The sequence below is a fragment of the Argentina silus genome (assembly GCF_951799395.1).
Source record: "Argentina silus genome assembly, chromosome: 2".
Classification (NCBI taxonomy): Eukaryota; Metazoa; Chordata; class Actinopteri; order Argentiniformes; family Argentinidae; genus Argentina; species Argentina silus.
The window spans coordinates 692962-719371 of NC_139656.1; the positions used below are offsets into that span (position 1 = coordinate 692962).

A 26410-nucleotide genomic window follows, 5' to 3' on the forward strand; every position below is an offset into this window, starting at 1 on the left:
AACTCTTCAGGCTTTTTAGGTACTTTTTAACAAACTGTAACCTGACCATCCTTTTTGAGGATAACTACTGGTTTGTACCTTGCAGTGAAGTGTCTGTTGTTCAGCTGGGGACGTATTCTGCAAGTGGTAGTCTCTGACACATTGACGCCTACCTCCCGGAGAGTTTTCCTGATCTGTGGGACAGTTGTTTTGGGGTTTATCTTAATTATGGTGAGCATTCTTCGGTCATCCACTGTAGAAGTCTTTCTTGGCCTACCAGCCCGTTTGCGATTGCTGATGTCACCAGTGCTTCTTTTTCTTTTTAATGATGTTCCATACTGTTGATTTTGATAAGTCTAAGGTTTTTGCTACGTTTCTGCTAGTTTTGTTTGGGTTAGGGTTAGGGTTAGCCTAATAAAGGCTTCCTTGACTTTCATTGATGTCTCTTTGGTCCTCATGTTGACAGACAACAATAGCAGACTCCAAAAGCAAACGCAAAGGCAAGAATCAATACTACACATTAACAGCTCTCTTATGCATGCACAAATGATGTGATGGAACACACCTGACTTACCAGAAACACCTGTCAAGCCAATTGTCCCATTACCTTTGGGTACTTTTGGGTAGGGGGACTATGCATAGAAAGTGTTGTAATTTCTGTACAGTGAAATCAATATGTACACAAATACCATCAAATGAAAACTGGAAATCTCTACTTTAAACTCGCAGTAATTCTTTGATTTCAAATCCAAACATTTGGAGTGTAGAGACAAAAGAATAAAAAATGCTTCACATTGTCCCATTACCTACGCAGGGCACTGTGTGTGTGTGTGTGTGTGTGTGTGTGTGTGTGTGTGTGTGTGTGTATATATATTTATATATAAATATGTGTGTGTATGTATGTTGGTAGAATGATGTATGGCCTAATTCAAACTGTTCAGACAGCAACAGCTCCATTGTCACCAGGTAGCATGTCCCGCCTACAGTATGTATGTTATCATGGTCATTGGTCTGTGTGCTTCCAATGTCCAGATGTGTGCCAGATGTTTCTACACGTCTCACAATGTAGGTGGATGTTGAACTCCATGGTGCTGTGAACACACTGGAACCTTGAAGACAGAATGGGAACACTGGCCAGTAATTGGCCCCCGTTATCCCTCAGTGCTGTTGGAACGGTCATCTGTCATTGTTCCACTGAGATACCGAGGTCACAATATTCATAGCTCCACCAATTCCAACTTGGTTAGATATTACAGATGGACAGAGTATAGGGGACCTTTGAAGTTTGGCCCTGCTACTGCCCTCATCTTGAACCTCCCTAAGGCCCCTGCCCACCTACACCCCCCACCCCCCCTCTGGGAGAGAAATGAAACATTCATGCCTTTTAGGAACTCATATCCGCCCCCCCCCCCCAGCTGCCAAACCCTTCACTGGTAATGATACCCCTTCATGACTTAACGAATCCCCACGGTGCCTTCTGCTGTGGGAGAAAGCCATCTCTGACTTCTTTCTTTCTCTCTCTCTTTCTCTTTCTCTCTCTCTGTTTGAGGATCAATGGAATTCTGTCTCGTAGGCGTGAGGCCTGTGAGGATATTTTTCTCTTTGTTTGACGTTGATGATTAGCAGGCTGGGTTGATAGTGTTGGTGTATAGGCATGTTTCATGTGTAAGTCACAAATGGATTCCGTTAATATTTTATAGGTTCTGTACTTATGTTTTGGATGGTTCCATAACCACACAAATCTATTTCAGTAATCAGTGCCATCCTAGCATGCAGTCATTTGAGATTGGGCCTTTTTGAGCGCAACCTGATACTTTGGTAGCATCTCAGATTCATATTCCTTGTACCACAGATTTGCTTTACCACAGTTTTTTGACTGTATATTTTGATTTGTGGAAGACTGGGTTTGTGATGTGGGATGTTTACGCTGCTCTTTTCATGTTTCCCTGTGTCGTCTTTGTGCTTTCAGGAGAAGGAGACTGAGGAAGAGGATGATGTGGCAGTTACCATGGACAAAGACCGCTTCATGGACAAATTCTTTGTGCAGGTATGATAACCCCATTTCTTTGTGCAGGTATGATAACCCCATTTCTCTCCCTTTTCCCAAATCTGTCTTTAGATCTTCATCTGTCTGTGTGAGCATCCTCACATGGCTTCTGTATAAGCTATAGCACTCTGCTTTAGACCTATGGAGCCTGAACAGGACTGACAGTATATTGGACAGAGAGAGGTCAGAGGTCATGGAGGGAGCCCTTGTCTTGACGTGTCCGTTAGTCAGTTCTACCATGACAGGAGATGTTTGGATGATGGGGATGCCAAGTGCAATCACTGGGTTTTACAGCCTTACTTCCATGTTTACCACTAGTACTTTCAGCACCAGCCAGTCAACGGACAGTGCCACTAGAGTATGTGTGCGTTTGAATGTGTGTGCGTGCATGCGTACGTGCTTGCGCGTCTTACTTATGCTTCGAAATTCTCTGTGCACACAGGGGCACCTAAATCAGAGATTCTGATGCGTATGAATTATTCAAAACATTGTTTCCTCAAAGTGCTTTTTCATATCTCTGCTGAGCTCGTCATTCAGCTATATGGTCCCAGCGCATCTTAATTTACATCAAATTGAAAACAAAGAAGCCATTGTCTAGGGTTGCAGAATAAATGTCACAGCAAAGTTTGGATTGCGTTCTTCAGGCACCGTTTGCATCATTCACTTGTGCACAGTTTCGATTAACGTTAGGTTATTATCTTTGGTTTTCATTTTTTTACTGTACCTCATTATACGATAATGGGATTCGCAAGCTGAAACATTCACATAGATATCTATTAGCACTAGCGTTGATTTCTGCAGAGAGAACAAGGCCATGGAAGGTTCAGCCCCACCTGAAAGTGATGGTGAATGGTGATGACCCGGGGGGGAGAATGCTGTGTAATTTAACGTGACCCAGTTTCCAACACAACTGACATCAACACAGCAGCTGCCTAGCAGAACAGGCTCCAAGCCCCTTGTTAACTGCCAAGCAAGGTTGCCTGGTGCCTTCATGCAAACCCCTTTGAGCTCTGAAGTCAACACATCTGATCTCACTGGAGGCAAGACTCCCAATTACAGACTCTTTGAGCCCTGCCGTCATTACTTCAGACACCTCTTCCGTGAGTGCCGTTTTAAAAAAAATCAAAGAACACGTGTGGTGTCTACTGTACTATAGATACACAGCAGACTCATCAAACACATGCGAGCATCTCAGGATAGCTGAGACAGGCTATCCATGTGTGTATTAGCATGGCATACACTGATAACCTGATGAATTGATTTATTTATCATCCCCAGTCTCCTATTGGCTCATTCAACCCCTCACCTTTCCCCAGCAACCAATACCCCCCCACACACCCCTGTGTGTTAGTGGCTAGCTAGTTCACTGACTTCACTGGCTGTCTGTGTAGTTCTTTCTGGTGCAACATCCTGGAGAGAGAGAGATTTATAGAGAGTACAAATATAACTTTTTAAGTCAGATTTTCATATCAATTATTATAATAACCAGTCAGCTAACCAAGCAGCTAACTATTTATCTTGCTAGCTTCGTTTAATATCCTGAGGTGATGACCACTCTCCATTCCAAATACCAATGTCAACTCTGTCCTGACATAAACTGAAGCCAAGTCCCATGTGTCCTCTCATCCCCTGGGGCATTAATGTTTCCTCTCCAAGCACCTGTCAAATCCTCTCATTACTGTATGTAGTCAATTAGATACACAATCACATATGTGGTGTTTGTCTTCACAGTAAAATCCTGTCCTGCCCTGAGCGGAAGAGTTGAGCTCTTCACCATCCATCCATGATGAGCCTATCCTGCACACTTCTCAGCTATCCCCTAGATGAACTGACCATTCCCCATGATATTTTAGGATAAATGTCTTTTTATAAACGTTTTATGTTAAAATAATTTGTCTTCAACAATGTTAGAAACAACACGGTGGTCCAAGCCTATCTGTCAAGTCTTCAATCCTCCTCAGTTTTTCAAGTCACCAGCCTCCACTGACTTACACATACTCCTACAGTTATTCCAAAGAGGCTATAATGGGATAATGACTTAAGCCCCCTCTCTGTTATCTCCTCTTTCGCTCTATGACTCATTGAAGCCTTTCTGGCGCATTCCTCCCCTCAGCTGAAGAGCGCTGTTCCCATCCGTCTCTCCACATGCAGCGTCTCTCTCTCTAGCAGACATTAAAACGAGTCCCTGCTGGGCTGTCGAGCACCACCCAACCCCTGTGAGAATCCCTCCGAACTGCATCAACCAGACATGTCTGTGGTGGAATTACACATGCTGATATAACCTACATCTCTCTCCTTCCTTTCGGAGTGATATTTAGACCAGCTCTCTATAGGCCCTCCACTATGCCAGCATCATTGTAAACTAATGAAGTGGGCTCTAATAGGAGTGATGGAAGGGTCTAGCGGTTGGAATGGAACAGGCCCCAATACATGAAATGGAATGGGCCTCGTTAAATACAAATACAATTTTGATATGAATATGATATATTTGGGTTGCTATGTGAAGTGCATCGACAAAGAAGTGTCAGTCTACATTTAGATATGTTACACTACCTTTAGAGAGCCTATTTTGTTGACTAAGTTAACATCACTAGCTACAAAGAGCGACAAAGCTACCGGAAATTAGTCATTTTCAATGCGAGTCTGCGACATCTGCAGACATAAGCGATTTCACCATTGGACGACGACCAGAATAGGAACCAGCTCTATTTTATGCATAATATCCGCACCGACCTCGGTGACGGACCAATTAGGGCAGACGATGTCACGTTAGCTAGCTGCTGGATTGGCTAACACCCAGATGGTGTCATCCGGAAGGAACACCTTCAAGTGGCAGTGTGAACTTACAGTGACAGTTATAACAGATTTGTAACCACTTAAATGTAATCAATTCACTGTTTAATTTCCATGAGGAGATCATATGGATTCTAGCCTCAACGATTTGAATGGGCTCTGTACATGTTTCTCCTTCTTTACCTGGTCTGTTGCTGTTACAAGGTGTGTGTGTGTGTGTTGCTGTTACAAGGTGTGTGTGCAGGTGAACGACAAGCCCATTTGTGAATGCACAAATATTTGTATTCTCATGAGCTGTTGGAGAGGGCTGAAAGCCAAATCTATCATTAGACACACTAATGCTCTTTTGGGAAAAGGAACCTCACTGGAATAATTATTTCCCACTGCGTGCATCCTTAATGATGTTTATTTACAGTCTGTTCTGTATGTACACTGCTATTCAGCTAACGCTGCCAAACTGGCGATGTGTATCGTGTGTAAATAAACCTACTGTATAAACTTTGACAACACCGACAGCTTGCCTGAATTTGGACTGCAAGCCCCCCCACCTCCTCACTCTCTCTCTCTCTCCCTCTCTCTCTCTCTCTATCTCTCTCTCTCTCTCACTCTCTCTCTCTCTCCCTCCCTCCCTCTCTCTCTCCAAGGTGGAGGAGATCCGTGGCTTCATCGAGGAGCTGTCAGAGAAGGTAGAGGAGGTGAAGAGGAATCACAGCGCCATCCTGGCCGCCCCCAACCCTGACGAGAGTAAGTCCTTTTCCCTTCTCTCCTCTCTACCTCCCTCGGATAAAAGGATGACGAACAGAGAGGGAGAGAGAGAGAGAGAGAGGGTGGGCGGCGACCTTTACAGGTCACAGAATGATTTGTGAGGTGGCTTTTGCAAAGGGTAGCACCTCTATCCACCCCCTCTTCACACACACACACACACACACACACACACACACACACACACACACAGGTGGTGGCGAGGAGACCGCATCAGAACCACCCTCTCTCATTACAGCGCAGTCGTAAATCTGAGTTATTATCTGTGAAGCCCACATGCTACAATGGCAGCCGTATATTAGCCTTGCTCTATATTCCTCCTCTCACCCTCACCAGCTGAAGATGCCTGATAGGACATGGTCTCTAGGGCATGCCAGACTCCCTGTAGACCAGACCTTGGGTATGGGTAGGAGAAGAGAAGGCTGGACTATGGTTTGGCCAGTTTTCAGTTGTACAGTATTGAGGAATCGGAAGATTGAATGAGACCGTTGCTCATTATTGAAATTATTTGAATTCAAGTTGGTCTGAACATACCCCAAGTGGGACGAGGAGAAGGAGAAGTTATTTTTATGCTACCTGTATTACATTGCTCCCTAGAGAGAAGTGTGCAGCCTTCTTTTTCCTTCATTAGGAGTGGTTAGGAGCCCATGCTTTAAAATGCAAATGAGTGAACACTTGGGCCAGTATTTCACAATGATGGAGAAATAGGGTTACACACACTTCTATCGAAGAAGCACGTTACACAGCGTGGTCCTGTGTGTGTGTGTACACACCACGACTACAATTGAATTAAAATGTTTAAATACTATTGTAGGAATCAACTTTTTCACTCGAAAAAAATAACATGAGACAGACACCCGTGTTACATTAATTGGGATCAATCAAATGAATCATTTATTATCATTGATTTAATAATCAATTCATGTTCAAGTAAGAATTAAATACAACATCAATAACCAACAGAAAGAACATGCAAGGAGAGAGCAACAATATACCTCAGGTGAAACAGAATAGTTGATTATTGGAAGCCACAGCTCCCGAAGACCCTCTGACGGAAAACTTGAACATTAATTTCTTATATACTAAAAAAGACCTTCTAAAACACGTGCATGGAGAAGACAGATAACCTTCTCTCTGAAATTAGTCCTGTGAAACTTGTATCTTACCCCAGCACTACTGTTGTTTTAGATCCACCATATTTTGTGTTCCCAAAACAAGGCTCTACTTAACACATTACACAGTATCAGTTGATACCCTGAGCATCCCCTGAGAGACATAACTGTGATGTACATTTAAACTGTCTTTTTACATACATTTTAAGACATAGTTGATCACAACCAAATTTAAGTACTAGTATGACTGGAAGTTATAGAGTTAAGACAGACATCTATTCACAGGACCAATTCCTGTGATTCAGATTCACTACTCCTTCACTATTCTGTTTGAATCAGTAACTACACTAATTTGTATTCAATAATGCATGTTGTTATGCATGGCCGATTTTGACCAAAGCTTTATTTTTTAGACTGCAGGCCAGCTAGTCATAAACTATTAAACGTTTGCCTTTAATTAGTCAGAATTAGTGAAAAGATTGCCTAATTGGTGTTAATCTCCAGTGCATTGTGATTTCCCATTTATTTTTGGCCTTGCAGAACAGGGTTGGTTAAGAGGTTCATTAAGAAGCCTGATAAGGCGTTAACACTGTAATGCAGAAAGAACCTCTTCGTTTTGCATGTGATTTATATTCCTCAATAGATACCTTTGACATGTCGAGTGAAATATTAATTCTAATTATAGAACTCCCTTGGGCAATTTCCCCCCCTGATTGCATTTGGAAAAGCCATGGCGCTCTGCAAAATCTCCCATTAAGGCTTATTAGATTAATAAGGCGGTAATTACTGATGCACTTCACTGTACGTACTGCGACAAGATGGCACGAAAAGCTCTCATGTTGAATCTCCAGTGACAAGGCTGGCGTTTCGTCGAATTATGGATGCGTTGACTTATTTTATTGAAGTGTTTTCTGGTGGGTTTACGGAGAATCAAAGTGAAGCGTGTTCTAAAGATGGGAAGAGAAACATTTTGCTCTGTTCTTAAACACTCTGTACACTGAGTATTGGGGTTTTCACACTCACACTCACACTCACACTCACACTCACACTCACACTCACGCACAGGTAGGCGCGCACACACACACACACACAAACGCACACACACACACGCGCACACACACACACACACACACACACACACACAGCACAAGCCCCAACCTGCAGAACCTAGTAAACCTGCATCTCTAAACCCTAATTAACACTACAGAGCTAAACTGAGCTGAGCCAAGCTGAACTGTACCGGCCTGCTTACGCATCCACCATAGTTTCTGAAATAGTGCTGGAAAGGACAATGTGAAAAGAGCCACAAATATCCAAGCCAGCACAGTATGGTTTGGGTCAGCCCCTGTAGTGTGAAAAGCCTCAAGGTCTATTTAACAAGCAGACTAAACTGAAACCATAGTGGATCGGTCCATTAACCACCCTGTTGAGTCTGACACATCACACATTCTCACTGTTAACACTACAGTAACACTACAGGGGTTTGTAGTACTGAGAAAGTCAGTCAATCCTACACTGTCTGAAACCTGACCCTTAATCTCAGATCAATAATACCCCCTCCCCCAAACTAGAGGAAGCGTGTTATCATTGATTTCTGCCCACTCTGAAGACATGTTGGAAGATAATCCGAGGGGGTTGCTGGTTTATTGCCTCTCTGTAGTAATTGTTTTGTGTCAGTAGAGGATCTGATCGATGGGGCAGTTTCCTTTATCACAGCGGACAGCAACATGGGAGGCAAGAGGGTGTGGGAGTGAACGTTGGCCAATTCTCCAAAGTCTTTCCTTAATTCCTTGTGTCCTCTACCCTCGCCTCCTTTTCATCGGAGGAGAACGTCTTGGGTTCCTCCCCCTCAGACCTCCGATGTGTTTTGAGAAGGAGGCGAGGAGAGAGGGCGCAAGGAATCAAGGAAAGACTTTAGAGATTGTACCATAGACCTTTAAGAGGCTGAGGATGACACAGTCTAAGATGGAGAAGAGGAGGGCCTTGTTAAAATGCCTACAGTATAACTGCATCACCCCCCCCCCCCCCCCCCTCCTCCTCGAAGTGAAGGAATAGAGGTAAGTGTAACCTCCTCGATGGATCTGTCATTCGAACAGGAACGGAGACAGAGATGAGGCGTGTGTGGGGCAGCGTCACTGTGGATAGTATATGAGAGGCAAGAGGCGATTTCCATCTCCACCCCTCACCTCCTCAGAGAGTAGTTTGATTCAATCAGTGGCCTGACGTCACGTCAGTCATACGTCTTGACAAAGACCTAGCTGGGATCAAAATGTTGTCCGGAATAAACACATTTTTGGAGCAGCAACCGGTGTGCGTATTTCTTCTCAACTTATTGTCACTTGGATCCAGCACCTGGGCAAAGTATTACTGGATACCATCTTTCTAAATGTCAGTCCTATTTAACACAGGCCTCTGGGCCACATTTATGAGGGTCAGAAAAGGACCAGGCCGTTTAAATGCCACCAAGTGACACACACACACACACACACACACACACACATACACACCTGCCTCAGGTCTGTGACAGACAAACCAGACCCCTCTGCATAGAGGGGACACACACTCAACCCACCCTCATCGTCTGGGCCGCGACAGAAACAAATGAGGTTTCAGTGTCGGGTCTTAAGCCTCTGCTGCTGCATAGTGATTAGACGGGTGATTATTGAGAAAAGCTATGGACAGCGGTTGTCATACCTCCCAGTAATAGCATCATTGTGTATGACTAGCTCAGTCAGCCTCTCTATAGTCTCCCAAGTCAAATAACATTTGCTCCCGGCTAAATGTCTGTTCAACAACTGGCTTCCGTGTCATATAGACGGAACGGGAGGGACGTGCATGGTTATTCCTCCGAGGCTCTTCCTCTGATTCCTTTGTTTCATTGGGAACTCTACCTATCCAAACTCCTGATGTGTCAGAAGAGTGTCTGTCAGTAGAAGTCCCCCTGTCCCTTCTCGAACATCTCAAAAGCTTGATACATACATTTCCAGACGTACAGGTAGCGCATTAGCTGGTATGGATGGCTAAGGAATTGTCTGTCTATGGTTAAAGACCTAGTGGTGGTTAGAAACAGGGTTAGAAACCGAGCACTTACTATACATTTCAGTGCAATTGCAATTAAAAGCAGAACCTGGCCCTCTTGTTCGACGTCAAACCCTACCCTCCATGGATCTCTTGGGAACAGTTGGTGAGGCTATTTCCTATCTGTGATCAAAAGACTCTTGCGTGTATGGTACACACACATGCACACGCTCACACATGCACACGCACATGCCTACTGAAGACAGAGCTATCTTGGAGCTACAGGGAGCCTTTTATTTAAGTATGTCTTTCTAGTGCTTAGCAACTGGGAGAGAATAAGAACACACAGCCTAGTTCTGTGGGAATGGGGACTGTAAAGAGTGAACGTGAGCACAGAGCTCCTCTAGTCAGAGCCGATGTGGGATTCAGTGGTGGTTTTCAGGGCTATCAAACTCCTATTCATCCTTGATGAGTGGCTGTGTCTTGCACTGTTGGCCCTACCACTGACTTCATCCACCCAGCTTCCTGCCCTCAGCCCCTGTTCTTCACCCACGCATATCTGAAAACCACAGGATAGGTGAAAGCCAATGTAAATGATTCAATGCTCATCTATCCAGCTATTTTTAGATCGATGCAATTAAAGGAAAAAAAATCAAGGAAGGAGACCATACTTGACTATAGAGAGTCAGCCTTGGGGAAGAGAAGTAGGGTGAAATTAGCATATCCCTGGCTGTGGTGGTCTGTGCAGCCCACCGAGGGGAAGACTGATGCTGGGAGTTGACTTGCCGGCTGGGTGGGACGGGAGAGGACCAGAACTAGGTCACCAACAGAACAGAACATCCCTGCTGGTTTTCCATGAGCTGAATTACTTGGTCCATTTCAGAATTACCACCCTTTGCTTTCCCTATGGGGAAGAAATCTGTAGGATGTTAGCTAAAAGCATCACAGTATGTGGCATAAGTTAAAAGGTAACAGTAGGGGGACCTTTTCCGCTCCAAACTGGGTTTTGCTGGGTTTGCAGGGTTAGGAAAGCATACTAGAACTTAGTAGTCCCTTGCTGCATGAGCACCAATAAATGCTGAAAAAGGATTGCTACAAATGATAAATGTATTAATTTATTTTGCAAATGCAGCATACATGAAACAATGACAACATGAAGCAGAATGAAACTCAACTGTGTCTTTGTGCTACTGTTGTACAGTAACTGTGGTGATCTCATTCCTAGACACTTCCCAGACGCCGCCCAAAATGCTCGAAAGGTCCGATGGACCAACGCGTCAAACTTGGTGTTTGTTTATCCGTTAGATCGAGAAAAACTCCAGACGCATAGCCATTGGCTTTACTTTGCATCAGTCATCTCCCACAGCACTCGCCCCTCCCTCCCCACACACCACACATTTCTGATTCGGAGCCATACCTCGCAGTCCTGTGTTTCGCTGAAATCAAAAAATGACAAATCCTTTACTCAGTAAATTCTCTCCCACTAAGGCCAGGTTTGAGTCATTGTTATGCCTGTGCTCAATAGCCTGGGGACAAGGTTATAATTGTGCTGATCTGGTTGTGACAAATCTATGTGAAACATAGAATTATGTGTTTTATTATATGTTGTGAATGATCAAGTCTCTCTCTTTCTCTCTCTTTCTCTTTCTCTCTCTCTCTGTCTCTGTGCAGAGACAAAGGCAGAACTGGAGCAGCTGATGACAGATATCAAGAAGTCGGCCAACAAAGTGCGCTCCAAGTTAAAAAGTATGTCTCAAAGACTTGGTCTCCAATTTCCATCTGTTGTCTCTCATCTCCTTCCACGCTCATTCTCCAGTCTCCATGTCAATAACACCTTTATGTTCTATACACCTTTATGTTCTATACACCTTTATGTTCTTTATGTTCTATACACCTTTATGTTCTTTATGTTCTATACACCTTTATGTTCTTTATGTTCTATATACCTTTATGTTCTTTATGTTCTATACACCTTTATGTTCTTTATGTTCTATATCTTTATGTTCTATACAGTTGGAGGACATTCTGATTGTCATGCATGGGATGGAATCAAACACAAGTGTTTGATACCATTCCTCATTCCATTCCATGCATAACAATGAGCCCGTCCTCCGATTTCTACCTCCACCAGCCTCCTCTGGTTCTACACCTCTGCTATGGGACATGCCCCCCTTGGCCAAGCTCTATTTGAAAAGAAGAATCTCTAAACTCTAACTCACACTGCAAGACCGAACCGAGCTGAGCTGCACTGCGCTGGCCTGGTTAGCCATCGACCAAGATTCAAGATTCTTTATTTGTCACGTGCATACAAGTATACAGTGAAATGCAAAAGTGACAGTGCCACAGAGTAGTGCAACAATAACTTTTAAAATAGAATAAAATAAAATAAAATAGAAATAATAAAAAATATAAACAGTATGAACACTATAAACAGTATAAGCAGTATAAACAGCGGTGAAGCAATGTACACAATGGAATGGCTATATACAATGGCAATGACAGGTTGACAGTACAGATAATTACAGTGGAAGATGAGTCTGCAATGGATAATTATGTGTGTGCATATGTGTTATGATGTCAGTGAGTGTGTGAGTGACTTGAGGGGAGCACTGGTGGGGTCCTCGTTGATGATCCTGATGGCATGGGGGAAGAAACTCAGTCTTAGCCTCTCTGTTCTTGCTGCATGACAGCGAAGGCGTTTGCCTGACCGCAGCAGCTGGAACAGTCCGTTTTTCGGGTGGTGAGGGTCCTTCATTATCCTGTAGGCTCTGGTCCTACACCTCCTGGTGTACAGGACATGGTTGCAACAGGCTGAGAAGGACAATGTAAAAAGGGAAATATCTGAGCCAGCACAGTATGGTTGGTGTTGGCCCTGTAGTATGTAAAGCCGCAAATCACATCACCTCTTTCTTTGAATAAACCCGTCATTCTGAACAGTTTTTCTCTCTCTCATTGGCTCTTTGAATAAACCAGTCATTCTAAATAGTTAACTAAGGAACACTATAGGAGATCTTTTCTGCCTGCCGCAATAAGACTGTACAACTCCTCCGGCTGGCTCGATCAGAGTCAGGCTGGGGGATGTTAAATCATACTGGACTGTTCTTACTGTATATAATGTTTCAGATGTCTATTTTATTTTATTTTAATCTATTTTCTGTTGTCACTTTATTTTGTTGTTGTTTGTGATGTGAGCTGCTGTAATGCCTTAATTTCCTCTCGGGGATCAATAAAGTACCTATCTAGTTTTTCTCATCTAGGTTTTCTCTCATTGGCTCTTTGAATAAACCAGTAATTCTGAATAGATTTCCCTCTCTCTTTGGCTCTAGGTATCTGTGAATAAACCAGTCATTCTGAATAGTTTCTGTCTCTCTCTTTGGCTTTAAGTATCTGTGAATAAACCAGTCATTCTGAGTAGTTTCTCTCTCTCTCATTGGCTCTAGGTATTGAGCAGTCCATTGAGCATGAGGAGGGTTTAAACAGGTCATCTGCAGACCTGAGGATACGCAAGACACAGGTGAGTATATATTACACTGTATTATATGATGATTGTTCAACCAGGAAGACTGATCTGAAAGTCATTTTACCATTATCCAAATAGCAAAACAGTTACTTTTCTCTTTGCTTTCACACAAAATACTAATGTTAAGCACTTTTTTGAAAAACAGTTAACACAACTCTCTACATAAGACACACAAATCTATTCAATAAGTGTTGACATACAAAACTCTCATTGCTCAATAGTTCAACTGACAATCCTGACCGTAATCACGAATTAAATACAGTACCCCTTCATAAGTATTGGAAAAAGCATTTTGTTCTTTTAGGTCTATAATCCTACAGTTTGGATTTGAATCAAACAATTAAAGTGTTAAAGTGGAGATCCTCAGCTTTAATTCAGTGTTTTCTTTTTTCAGATTGGTTTCACCATTTAGAAATGACAACAATTTGTATACATAGTCCCCGTATTTCAGGACACCAAAAGTAATGGGACAATTGGCTTGTGTTTCTGGTTAGTCAGGTGTGTTCTATCATTTATCATTTGTACAGACATTAGAAAGCTGTTGATGTCTAGTATTGATTTTAGGCTTTGAGTTTGCCGTTGGAATCTGCTCTTGGTGTCTCTTGGATCAAATAGGTGGCAATGAAAGTCAAGGAAGCCTTTATTAGGCTGGAAAATCTGAAAAAGACTCAGAAACATAGCCAAAACCATAGGCTTTGTCAAAATCAACTATTATTTTGTCAAATTTCACTACTAGGTTATGCTCAAAAAGAATGATCAGGTTACAGTTTCCTAAAAAGTACCTACAAAGCCTGCAGAGGTCTGGGGAAAGGTATTGTGGACTGATAAGATGAATATTATCATGGATCAGAATGATTGCAAGTGGAAAGTTTGGAGAAAAAAGGATCTGCCCAAGATTTACAGAATACCACCTCATCTGTGAAACATGGTGGAAGGGGCTGTTATAGTTTGGGCATGTATAGCTGCCACAAGAACTGGCTAACCTGTCTTAATTGATGATGTTACTGCTGATGGCAGCAGCACAGTGTATTCAGAAGTGTACAGAAACATCTTGTCTGCTCGAGTACAAGCAAATGCCTCAAAATTCATTGGATGGCGCTCATACAGTAAGACAATGACCCAAAACGTACTGCCATAGCAACTAGGGAGTTTTTCAGAGCCAAAAAGTGGAAAGGTCTTGACTGCCAAGTCAATCTTCAGATTTAAATCCAATTGAATATGCATTTCATTTGCTGAAGAGGGAATTTAAGGCAAAAAGACCTCAAAACAAACTGAGAATGGCTGCAGTCCAGGCCTGGCAGAGCATCACCAGAGAATATACCCGTCTAGTATAGCGTCTAGTGGGGTCAATGGGTCGCAGACTTCAGGCAGTAATTGCATGCAACGGATTGTCGGCCAAATACTAAACAGGAGTGCTTTATTTGGACATTGTATAATCTTTTCCAATACTATTGATACTCCTCTTATTTTCACTATGTTTTTAAACATTTTGTACTTTCTAATTGTTGAAACCAATCTGAAATTAAAGCTGAGAATCTCTACTTTGACCCAATAGTAATTGTTTGATTTCAAATCCAAACTGTTGGAGTATGGAACTAAAATAAGACAAAATGCTTTTCTTTCCAATACTTATGGAGGGCACTATAAGTCACCAGTAACATGTGGCCTTCCAGACAGGAGGGAAAAGATTACTGTAAATGTTTTTGCGTTCTACAGTAATTTTTGTGGTTGTGACAACCTGCTTGATTCTGAATATTTTAGATGAAGTTGATTTAGATTTAAAGTAAGCAATCATATTCTCTGTAACAGGCGCAGTACTACTATAAATTATATAGTAGTCCTACATCATACTATAAGTGAAATTCTGTTTTTCACCTTTGTTTTCAAATGAAGCATTGCATATTTATGGTTATAGTTACTATCTAGTGTGTCATTATGAAATTAATGGTGGATTGAACGTTTCATTCGATGACAAAGGATCCTGTTTTGATGCACTGATTTGCTTTTTCTGAGAGTTATTGAGAGTTATAGTGCATTTTGCAAAAGAAATGTGGTGTTTTGGCAAACGTGTTAACTGTTTAGGGGAACAAGTTAACTGTTTTGAAAAGTTAAATACTGTTTCAAAAAATGTGCTCAAGCAATCGAGAAACACTGTAGTTGCTCTTTGGTAATGACTTGGTAATGACATACATACTGTATGAAATCATGTGATTTGGACCCTCAGGCTGATGTTTCCATCGTGAGAATACAGGACTATATTGTCCCATCTTAACCTGTTTTCCCCCTCTTCGTATAGACTCTATCTCTCAGTGAACAATGCTCCCTAACATAATTCCTATGTCAGGTTTTCTCTGTTACTTTATACTAATATTTTTTATTTTAATGCTCATCAATACAGCGGTTGTGTGTGTGTGTGTGTGTGTGTGTGTGTGTGTGTGTGTGTGTGTGTGTGTGTGTGTGTGTGTGTGTGTGTGTGTGTGTGTGTGTGTGTGTGTGTGTGTGTGTGTGGTGATCTGTGTAAAGGATTTCCTCTTGAGGGTTGATAAACAGCTCCATCTTCTTGCAGCATTCCACGTTGTCCCGTAAATTTGTGGAGGTGATGTCTGAGTACAACGCCACACAGTCGGACTACAGGGAGCGCTGCAAGGGCCGCATCCAGAGACAACTGGAGATCAGTAAGTGTGTGTGTGTGTGTGCGTGTGTTTTGTTTCCAGCATCTGTGTATATGTTTTGGTTAATGTTATTGTAATGCTACAGTGAACCCAAATAAAGTACTGTGTGTGTGTGCGTGTGGGCGTGCGTGTGTCCCTCAACACTGACCTACCCTTCTGTGCATTTGTAGAGAGATGTTGTAGGAAACCAATTTAGATGACTGAATCTGTTGATTGTTAGTTCCCTCCCCAGAGGGCATGTTGTTGGGGCCTATCCCCTGCCAGCCCAATCTAACACAGTTGTAGGGAAACACTTCAGCCATAGATCTAGGAACATAGATCAGATCTGTCATTCGGTTTACACAAACACCATAGACTAAATTCCAGACTATTTATCCTGCTACTCTGAGGATCTCATTGTGCCCTGCTAGTAGAGGGAGCGTGGGCCAGTGGCGCAATGGATAACGCGTCTGACTACGGATCAGAAGATTCTAGGTTCGACTCCTGGCTGGCTCGGTGTCATTTAGTTTCAGCAGTAAATTAATTAATTAATTAAATTTAAAAAACTCTCAAATCTCACGTTCTTCCACCGATTTCAAGAGGCTTTAACTATCGGCCGAGCGCACAGTGCTCTCTCCGTCCTCTGGGGAGAAAGACAGGAGACTTGTGCTTCTTAAAATACCACGTGCTTAGCGTAGCCTACATCAGAGAGGTAACATATGATGACTGAAAGACGCTTTACTAGAGATTTTCGCTACGTGTCAAAAGGACTCCCTGACGCACACTTTTTCAAAGTAAGAGAATTCATCAGATCTGTTTTTAACATTGCATGTATCCATTCATGATGACTATTTGGATACTAGCAGCACTCTGTCTTGGTATCAGCGTCTTAACCCCTCCACCTGTCTGGTTGGTTCACCTGATATAAAGAAGTGGACTGAATACTGTAGAGAAGAGGAGATAAAATAGCGCTGCTTTGCTTCTATAAAAATAACAATAAACCGTTTCAAAAGGGTGCTCATGGGTAACAAGGACTAAATAGACTGAGAAAGAAATATGTTATCGCTTTTTTCTACTCAGGTTACAACATATTTTTCCTGGCTGAGGTGTAGGCATGCATGCTAATTTATTAGCATATATTTACATTTAACCCATCTGTGCACATGCATAATTCAAGAATGTGTTTGCATGCAGACTGGAGGCAGGTGGATGGTGTCAACTAGTAGGCCATGTAGTCATCTTTGATCAGGACAACCCATTTGTGACACGCGTGTGTTTAGCAAGTGTGTTTTGCATACTCTGTGTAATGAGAGCTTTGTGAGTCGTCCCATGTCACAGAACCTCTTTGAAGTGTTTAGTGTGTGACTGAACCTCTTAGTTTCATGAAGGGTGTGCGTGTGTGCGTGTGCGTGTGTGCACGGGTGTGTGTGCGTTTGTCTTGGCATGCAGGGGTAGCTCTGTGTTTTTAGGTGTGGCACACTCTGCTCACAGATAAAGTGAAATGAATATTCATAGGCTGTTTTCCCTGGCGTGAAATAAGCTGTTGCTTTTATTGTGCCTTCTGTTCTGACCTTCCAATAACATGACATGATTTGAACATAGCAGGAAAGGTGACTTCAGGATGAACATAACATTCATATTCTCCTCTACCGTAAAGGCACAGAGAACTATTCAATCAAAACCGTGAATTTAATTGAATCTGGGATTCAAACAGCAACAGAGTGGTTGTCCGCTACTTTTGTTTACAAACAAGCTTACTGTATTTTGGGTTCTGGTATAAGTTATATTCTTCAAGAATCAATGACTAAATATAATTAATTGAAAAGTCTAAAAATGAATGTACCAATCTCAGATTGCCCCTTTAAACATGGCACCTAGGTTTCATTGAATAGGACCCACTGGTTCTACTTAATTTTACCAAATGAAGATATTAGCACTATGCATTTATGCCCTGATTCCAATTAACAGTGAAAGCTACCATGGGAAATAGCAATAAACAAGGTTGAGAGGAGGCGACCTCATTCCAGTATGCCCTTTTTAATATCCTTGTTGAAATTATTTTCCCCACTCATGCATTTTCAGACTAAACCTCGGAGCAATCTTCAAACATTCTCCGCTTTTTCTCTGTCGGGGATGGGGAGGGTTTCGGTAATTTCATCCGAGGCTGACGGTAACGGCGAGATGATAACACCTGAAGGGTTTATTGAGGAGAATATAATATAAACATTGAACTCACTCAGTCAGTGACAGGAGACAGAAAGGGCAGAGATTGACGGTAAAATAATTAGAGATGTAGAGACAAGCTCCTCTTGGTTTCTCTGACCTCTCTCTCTCTCTCTCTCTCTCTCTCTGTATATGTGTCTTTCTCTCTCTCTCTCTCTGTATGTGTGTCTTTCTCTCTCTCTCCGTATCTGTATGTGTGTCTTTCTCTCTCTCTCCGTATCTGTATGTGTGTCTTTTTCTATATATCTGTATATGTGTCTTTCTCTCTCTCTCTCTCTCTCTCTCTCTCTCTCTCTCTCTCTGTATGTGTGTCTTTCTCTCTCTCTCTCTCTCTCTCTCTCTCTCTCTCTCTCTGTATGTGTGTCTTTCTCTCTCTCTCTCTCTCTCTCTCTCTCTCTCTCTCTCTCTCTCTCTCTCTCTGTCTCTGTTTGTGTCTTTCTCTCTCTCTCTCTCAGAGATGGGGGTGGATTCGTGACCATTCTCTTTTGTAGGAGAGTAGGGTGTTGATATCAAGATGGCTCCCTGTTGTGAAAAGTATATCCCTTTGTCACAGCCAACACAAATAATGACATTCAGTTACAGAAACGTAGTCACAATACGTCATACACACAATACGTCATACACACGTTGACACTTTTGAGTGACTCTTCCCCCCTCTAAACTGGTTGCTTGTGTGCCAGCCTCCGTGACATCTTTCTCCTTGTCCCCAGCTCTACGCTGTGTGTGTGTGTGTGTGTGTGTGTGTGAGTGTGTCTGTGTGTGTGTGTGTGTGTGTGTGTGTGTGTGTGTGTGTGTGTGTGTGTGTCTGTGTGCGTGAGTGTGTCTGTGTGCGTGTGCGTGTGTCTGTGTGTGTGTGTGCGTGTGTGAGTGTGTCTGTGTGTGTCTGTGTGTGTGTCTGTGTGTGTGTGTGTGTGTGTGTGTGTGTGCGTGCGTATGAGTGTGCGTGTGTGAGTGTGTCTGTGTGTGTCTGTGTGTGTCTGTGTGTGTGTGTGTGTGTGTGTGTGTGTGTGTGTGTGTGTGTGTGTGTGTGTGTGTGTGTGTGTGTGTGAGTGTGTCTGTGTGACTCCCTGGCGCGCATGGCTCCCAGGTGAGTCACAGGTGTGCTGCAGCCAGGAAGTGCTAGCGGCACTGAGTCAATATTGAACCAGGCGGAGCCACACAACAGGACCTGCAGCTGAGCCAGCACACACACACACACACACACACACACACACACAGGCTGGCAAAGGAGCCACGGGTACAACAACACTGTACTGTCATACACACACTCATTCTGCCCAGCGACTAGGGACGTAAATCACTTCTCTCGTTTACTCACATTTACATTGATGCGTCAACTAATACGTGTCTTAATGTGTACTGTCCCTGACAACCAAAGAAATAAAACATGATGTCCTAATACACACAGTTACTCTATAACATTAGATGTGTGGTTCGACACATCATATATGCAGGCATAAGGGAGCTATCAATGTGTAGTATTGATTCTAGGCTTTGCGTTTGCCTTTGGGGTCTGCTATTGATGTCTGTCGACATGAGGACCAAAGAGATGTCAATGAAAGTCAGGGAAGCCATTATGAGGCTGAAATATGATAAATCTATCCCATCACTTTGGGGTACCATCACTTTGGGGTACCCTGAAATAGGGGGACTATGCATAAAAAGTGTTCTGAATGGTGAAACCAATACAGTACACAAACACCATCAAATAAAAGCTGAGAATCTTGACTTTAATCTCATGGTCATTTCAAATCCAAACTTTCACTTGCTTCACTGTCCCATTACTTACGCAAGGCACTGTATATAATAGTGGAGGATGGTGGGGGGAAATATCAGAGGATGGACTCCGTTGTTGTCATTGGTATCAAACATACCATTCCATCCATGCGTTACAATGAGCCCATCCTACGATTTCTCCCTCCACCAGCTTCCACTGATGTATAAATATAAATACAATGCTCTTTCTTGCACTATTATGATCATCATCATCAACATCCGCCCTCCATTATCTTCCAAGGCAGCAGGGGAATCTGCTACTTACCTGTGAGTGGGAGGCTGGCGGGTGAGGGAGTGTTGATTGCCCTGGGAGATAGCGGAGGGAGTGTGAATGAGTGAGTGAGGGGGTGGGGTGGGAAATAACCACTAGAACGACACTCCAAGTCAGAGTTCCTAGTGGGGAAACTCCAGTATGATGATACCAGAGTTTACAAGTTGTGACGTATCCACTGTGACCTTCTTAGGATTACCTACACAATTAACACTTTACTACATACACCTCCATACACACACATGCTCTCACGCACACACGCACACACACACACACACACACACACACACACACATGCTCTCTCTCTCTCTCTCTCTCTCACACGCACACACCCACACACACACACACAAATCTAAAAAACTAATTCCATGGTTCCATGGTAATTCCATGGTAAGTGTGGGCAAAACACTGGCCATACTCTGACGTTCGTGTTACTTTTGTTCCTTTCCAATCAAGGGATGACTCATTCTCTCCTCTCCTCTCCTCTCCTCCCAAGGGCAATTAGTGGAAATGCAGCCTCATTTACTTTGGCTTTTTTTTTTTTTTTTTTTTACTTTGTCAGGACGCAGATATTATATCTGCATTTCAAAGTGCTTGTTGAGCCGATATGGCACTCCCAACAGGGAGGGAGGCGGATAGAAGAGACGATATGAAGGGCTGTATCAGGGCTGTATCAGGGTTGTATCAGGGTTGTATCAGGGCTGTATCAGGGCTGTATCAGGGCTGTGTCAGGGAGGGCTGTATCAGAGAGGGATGATTGAGAGACAGGGAAGAAGAGTGAAAGGAAACGGGTTAATTTGTAGGAGTCATTTACAGTACATGGAGACACCCATAACAGTGAAACTGTGCATGTGTGTGTGCATGTGTGTGAGAGAGCGCCTGCCTGTGCGTGTCTGCATGCGAGTGCGTGCGTCTGTGTTTGTGTTTGTGTGTGTGTGCGCGCATGCGTGTGTGTGTGTGTGTGTGTGTGTGTGAGCATGGTCATAACATGTTCTGGCGTCTTCCAAGGCATCTGATGAATTGGTCTGTCACTAGCCACCAGGCGATGATGGCCCTGTGCTCAAGCCATGCTATTTATCATCAGCAGCCCAGGCAGGCAGGCTTGCAGGCTGGCAGGCTGCAATTGAATTACACGGTCAGTCACTAAGGTTCCAGACTTGAGATATCAATTTCCCCCTCCAGACCTACCGATCTCAGTAGTAGCAAACATATTTCTGCTCGCTGGTGCTCTTGGGAGATAAGGAGATATTGTATTTGTACGTCAGTGGAGGGTGGTGGAGGTATAAATCAAGGAGGAACGGGCTCATTGTAATGCACGGAACGGAATGAGGTGTGGTATGAGAGTAACAATTCATGACAATGAGCCGGTCCTCCGATGTCTACCTCTGACAGCCTCCACTGTGGTACGTGCATGTTTACTGGAAGTTCCAATTTGTGGGAAATCTAATCGAATCTAAATCTAACCGATAAACCATTCGACAAGATACATCTCCTGTCCTCTGACCATTTCTACGTCACTCTCTATGAACGTTCGTCTGGATTACTGTCATTCAGTCAGTGAGAGGAAATGACCTAGTATGCCACACAATGACTCAATGTCATTATCAAAACATTGTCTGTCACAAAGCAAGAAACATCTATTGTTGGTCTTTGCCCAGAAACTTGCTTTGCTGTCTCTGTTTGAAAACAGGAGCTGGCAAACCAGTTACTAATTTAGATCCTAGTTCTGACTAGGAAAACTTCAAGGTGGTGCCTTTGAACCTGTGTGTGTGTGTGTGTGTGTGTGTGTGTGTGTGTGTGTGTGTGTGTGTGTGTGTGTGTGTGTGTGTGTGTGTGTGTGTGTGTGTGTGTGTGTGTGTGTGTGTGTGTGTGTGTGTGTGTGAGTGCGTGCGTGCGTGCGTGCGTGCGTGCGTGCGTGCGTGGCACATGTTTTTGTGTGTGCCTGTGCGTGATGCAGAGAAAGTGTGTGTGTGTGTGTGTGTGTGTGTGTGTGTGTGTGTGTGTGTTTGTGTGCGTGTGTGTGTGTCAGCAGGGCTGAGTTGGGTAGAGGCTAGCAGGCAGATGAGAGGCTAGTCTGTGATTAATCCCACACTGACCGACTCCCTTCTCTTCTCCTCTCTTCTATTCTCCTTTCTGCGCCTCATCCTCCCAGCCTAATTGCCTGGACGGGGCTGTTGAGCGCCCGCTCTCTCTCTGCCATCAGATGTGAATGTCTGAGTGAGATGTCGGAACACACACACACACACACACACACAGTAGCCCGAGGATACTCATTTAGCATGTCACCACGTCGTCACGCGCTGCTGAGCCGAAGCAGCCCACCGACATGTGGATGAAATGTAGCACTGTGGGTGGCTGGGTGGGTGGGTGGATCAATGGATGGGTGTGTGTGTGTGTGTGTGTGTGTGTGTGTCTGTGTGTGTGTGTGTGTGTGTGTGTCTGTGTGTGTGTGTGTGTGTGTGTGTGTGTCTGTGTGTGTGTGTGTGTGTGTGTGTGTGTGTGTCTGTGTGTGTGTGTCTGTGTGTGTGTGTGTGTGTGTGTGTGTGTGTGTCTGTGTCCGTGTGTGTGTGCGTGCACGTACAGTGTCTTTCTCAGCTGTGTGTCTTTCTCAGTTCCCCAGACTTAGTACAATTACTTAACAAAGATTGTCATGATTTTGTAAAGACCAGTGTACTGTCGTATACACAGTGGCACATTTCACTCTCGGTTCGTGCTTGTTTTGGAAAGGTAAGTTGATACACATGTTGTTATTGTTGGAAATCGATGTCATATTGTAGTGGTGACTTGAAATGAACAGGACTGGTTTGTGTTTGTCGCTGTAGCTGGCAGGAACACAACCAACGAGGAGCTGGAGAGCATGCTGGAGAGTGACAACCCTGCCATCTTCACATCAGGCGTAAGTGACACACAAGTGTGTGTGTGTGTGTGTGTGTGTGTGTGTGTGTGTGTGTGTGTGTGTGTATGTGTGTGTGTGTCTGTCACTGCATTGGGTGGGTGTTGAAATGTCTGAGACAACCACACATTGAGGACAACAGTACTCTCTTCGTGGGTGAAGTGTGGCAGACCAACTTAGGGAATCTGACAGTGGGTGGACAGTTTGTGTGCGTGCGTGCGTGCGTGCGTGCGTGCGTGCGTGCATGCGTGCATGCGTGTGTGTGTGTGTGTGCGTGTCATTGCATTTCTAGCGCCACGCACCTTGCAGTCCATCTTTTGATTTAAGGCCAACAGTGATCTCCTCTGCTTCGGTTGTGTTTGTGCACGTGGAGTTAGCCACCTCTGTCTCTGGTCCCCATGCAGATCATCATGGACTCCAACATCAACCAGCAGGCCATGGATGAGATCGAGACGAGACACACGGAGATCATCAAACTGGAGAACAGCATCCGAGAGCTCCATGACATGTTCATGGACATGGCCATGCTGGTGGAGAGCCAGGTCTCTCTCTCTCTCTCACACACACACACACACACACACACACACACACTCACACTCACTCACTCACTCACTCACTCACTCTATTTGGGTTCACAGTAAAGCATTACATCAAAGAACCCCAAAATATAACAAAGGTCCTACAGATAGTCATGGGTAGAGGTAACACTGTCTTCACCACACAGCTAAGCTTCCCACAACAGCTGACACAGAACAATATCTTGCAAGCTGCTTGGCTTTTTTCTTTGGGAGGCCTGCAATTCACAGGCCACGTACTCTTAGGTAATGCACATGTCCAGGGCTGCCAAGTATCAGTATTAACAGCTGACAAGGCCACTAATAAGTGTGACTAGGGACTGGTATTTGAACAGTTTTGTAAAAAAAGGCTTCCTCCATGTAAAGATGGACTGAGCAGCCTACTTCTAATGGGGTCACCTCTCCTTGGCTTTCATCAACAACAACAATGTCAGGTGTATTTGGCACATGAGGAAAGACCTTGTCATCATTCTCACTGAACAACTTGCCATACATGTTGCCATGCTGGTGGAGAGCCAGGTCAGACACAGACACGGGCACACACACACACGCAAGCGCGCGCACACACACACACACGGCTACAACAACACTGTACAGCTATACACAATCATTCTGCCCAGGGACTACAGATGTAAATTAGCTCTCCAGCTACACACACACACACACAAACTCACTCTCAACAAACTCAGCTTCTCCGCTCACCATAATCCACACTCAACACACTAACTCACTATGACTGCTACACTTATCCTAAATCTGTCTCTCCCCGGCTCTTTCACTCTCCTCGTTTCTTTCCTCCCTTGTTCTCTCTCTCTCTCTTTCTCTCTCTCTCTCTTTCTCTCTTTCTCTCTCTCTTTCTCTCTCTCTTCTCAGGGAGAGATGATCGACCGTATAGAGTACAACGTGGAGCACTCGGTAGACTACGTGGAGCGAGCGGTGTCTGACACCAAGAAGGCAGTGAAGTACCAGAGTAAAGCCAGAAGGGTAAGTCACAGACGACTGTCGTCACTGCATGAGCACGCTCCATTTTGATTTGACGTTGATATGGCATTGATGTCACATGGCTTGATCTGATTTGCGTGTCATTTTACTGTCTAAAGTATTTTATTAGATAAAATAAGAACACTTCGTCAAATTTTCCTTTGGGACACTGCCACAAGAAAGATAAATAAAAATAAAAAAAGGGTATATGACTGGCAGGTGATATAGACAGTCATGATGAAGGTCACAGACAGAAACAACATTAAATCTGGCAGATGTGTGTGAGAGTTTTTTGTCTTGAGTGTGTCTTTTTGAATATAGGTTGGTCTGTGGGGCTTATGCTGCGCACAGTGTTTATTGCACTTTGATAAAGACACACACACACACCCACACACACACACACACACATACCATGTCAGCCGATAGGATCATTCATTCCTGTCTCAGTATCTACTGAATCAGCTAGGACGATGTTGCAAGAGAAAGAAAGCTTCATGCAACTCTACTGTACTGTAAGTGTGTGTTAAGGATTCAACACGTCCACGCTGAACATCAGAGAGGCGGATGCCGTTTGTCCCAGGAGAGCAGCACCATCTTCTGATCATGTGATTAGGGCTCCGTTTCATATCACTGAACAGGAACAAACAGTTTCTGTTTCCTAAACGAGGCCCACTTGATCTAAACCTGTCATTAAGGCAATCATTTGGTGGAGTATTTTCTCTGCTGGGAAAACAACGAAATTAGTTTGAAGCTGATGGGAAACGAAGCGTTCACGGTTGTGTTGTCCGTCCAATGAGATTACAGTAATCTACAGTTCCTGGAAACATTTGATATTGTGAATGGCAAACAGACACATTTAACTCCTCTGTTTTGCTTTTTGTTTGTCGTATCTTATTACCATATATACAATGTATGCTAAATCAGCATTCCGTTGTGTGTGGTCTAAAGCACTTTCCAAGAGAAAGGTGGAGCAAATAAATGACCATACCATAGTGTTGCTTTGACCCACCCAATCCTCTTAGATCTACAGGATTACCATGATGTTAGGAGCTAGGGGTCCATTTGGAATGTAGCACTCCATCTCATTCAATCACCAGTGTTGGACGCGATCCCATCTCCACTTGACTCAATTCAGGCATTGAATGAAATTGCCATTGATGCATTCAGTGAAAGGACTGTGGATTAGGGGAGGCTGGTGGAGGTAGAAATCAGAGGACGGGCTTCATTGTCATGCATGAAATGGAATGAGGAATGGTATCAAGCATTACAATTGCATTTGGAGCTCCACCAGCCTCCCTTGCTGTTGATAACTCATTAATTAGTCCCATCCATGTACTAAGTCTGTTCCCCTTTTCACCAGGGCAGAGCCAGACCTCATGTAGCTTTGTCTGTTTGAAGCTCTTTTCATACACCCCCCAGCAGTGCTGTGTAGCCCGCCTCTGGGTGCCTAACTACATGATTGAAGCTGTCTCTTTTCTTCCTGTTGCCTTTTAGCATTGATCTAGGATCAGCCTAGATCTATCGAAATCCCACACTTAACCATTTGTGGGGGGGAAATGCTAAATGTAACCCAGATCAGTGGCTAGTGGGGGAGAGACTAAGTGAACTCGCTGGGCCTGCAAATCCATGTTGAATTTCCAAATTGGTTACATTTTGGTTACGGTTAGGGTTCGGATTCATGGTTTGCAGTCCCCTTAGTCACCGGCTAGTGGGCAACCTCACCCCTACTTCTCTCACCTCTCATGAAGACTGCATGGACAATATCGCCACCATCTGGTCAAAACGGGGCACTGTACATTTCAAGATTTT

At 43.8% G+C, this 26410-nt stretch overlaps 1 protein-coding gene across 1 annotated transcript in view; it reads left to right on the plus strand.

Moving 5' to 3' along the window:
* Nucleotides 1-26410, plus strand: part of LOC310817699 (syntaxin-1A) — a gene marked incomplete at its 3' end in the record, with an annotated part of 31295 nt that overhangs the window by 4314 nt on the left and 571 nt on the right. The window contains exons 2-9 of the mRNA XM_083688371.1: nucleotides 1949-2026; nucleotides 5464-5563; nucleotides 11383-11457; nucleotides 13152-13225; nucleotides 15798-15906; nucleotides 22975-23048; nucleotides 23450-23587; nucleotides 24494-24604. Coding sequence (XP_083544497.1) covers nucleotides 1949-2026; nucleotides 5464-5563; nucleotides 11383-11457; nucleotides 13152-13225; nucleotides 15798-15906; nucleotides 22975-23048; nucleotides 23450-23587; nucleotides 24494-24604 — 759 coding nt within the window. The remainder of the gene's footprint in view (nucleotides 1-1948; nucleotides 2027-5463; nucleotides 5564-11382; nucleotides 11458-13151; nucleotides 13226-15797; nucleotides 15907-22974; nucleotides 23049-23449; nucleotides 23588-24493; nucleotides 24605-26410) is intronic.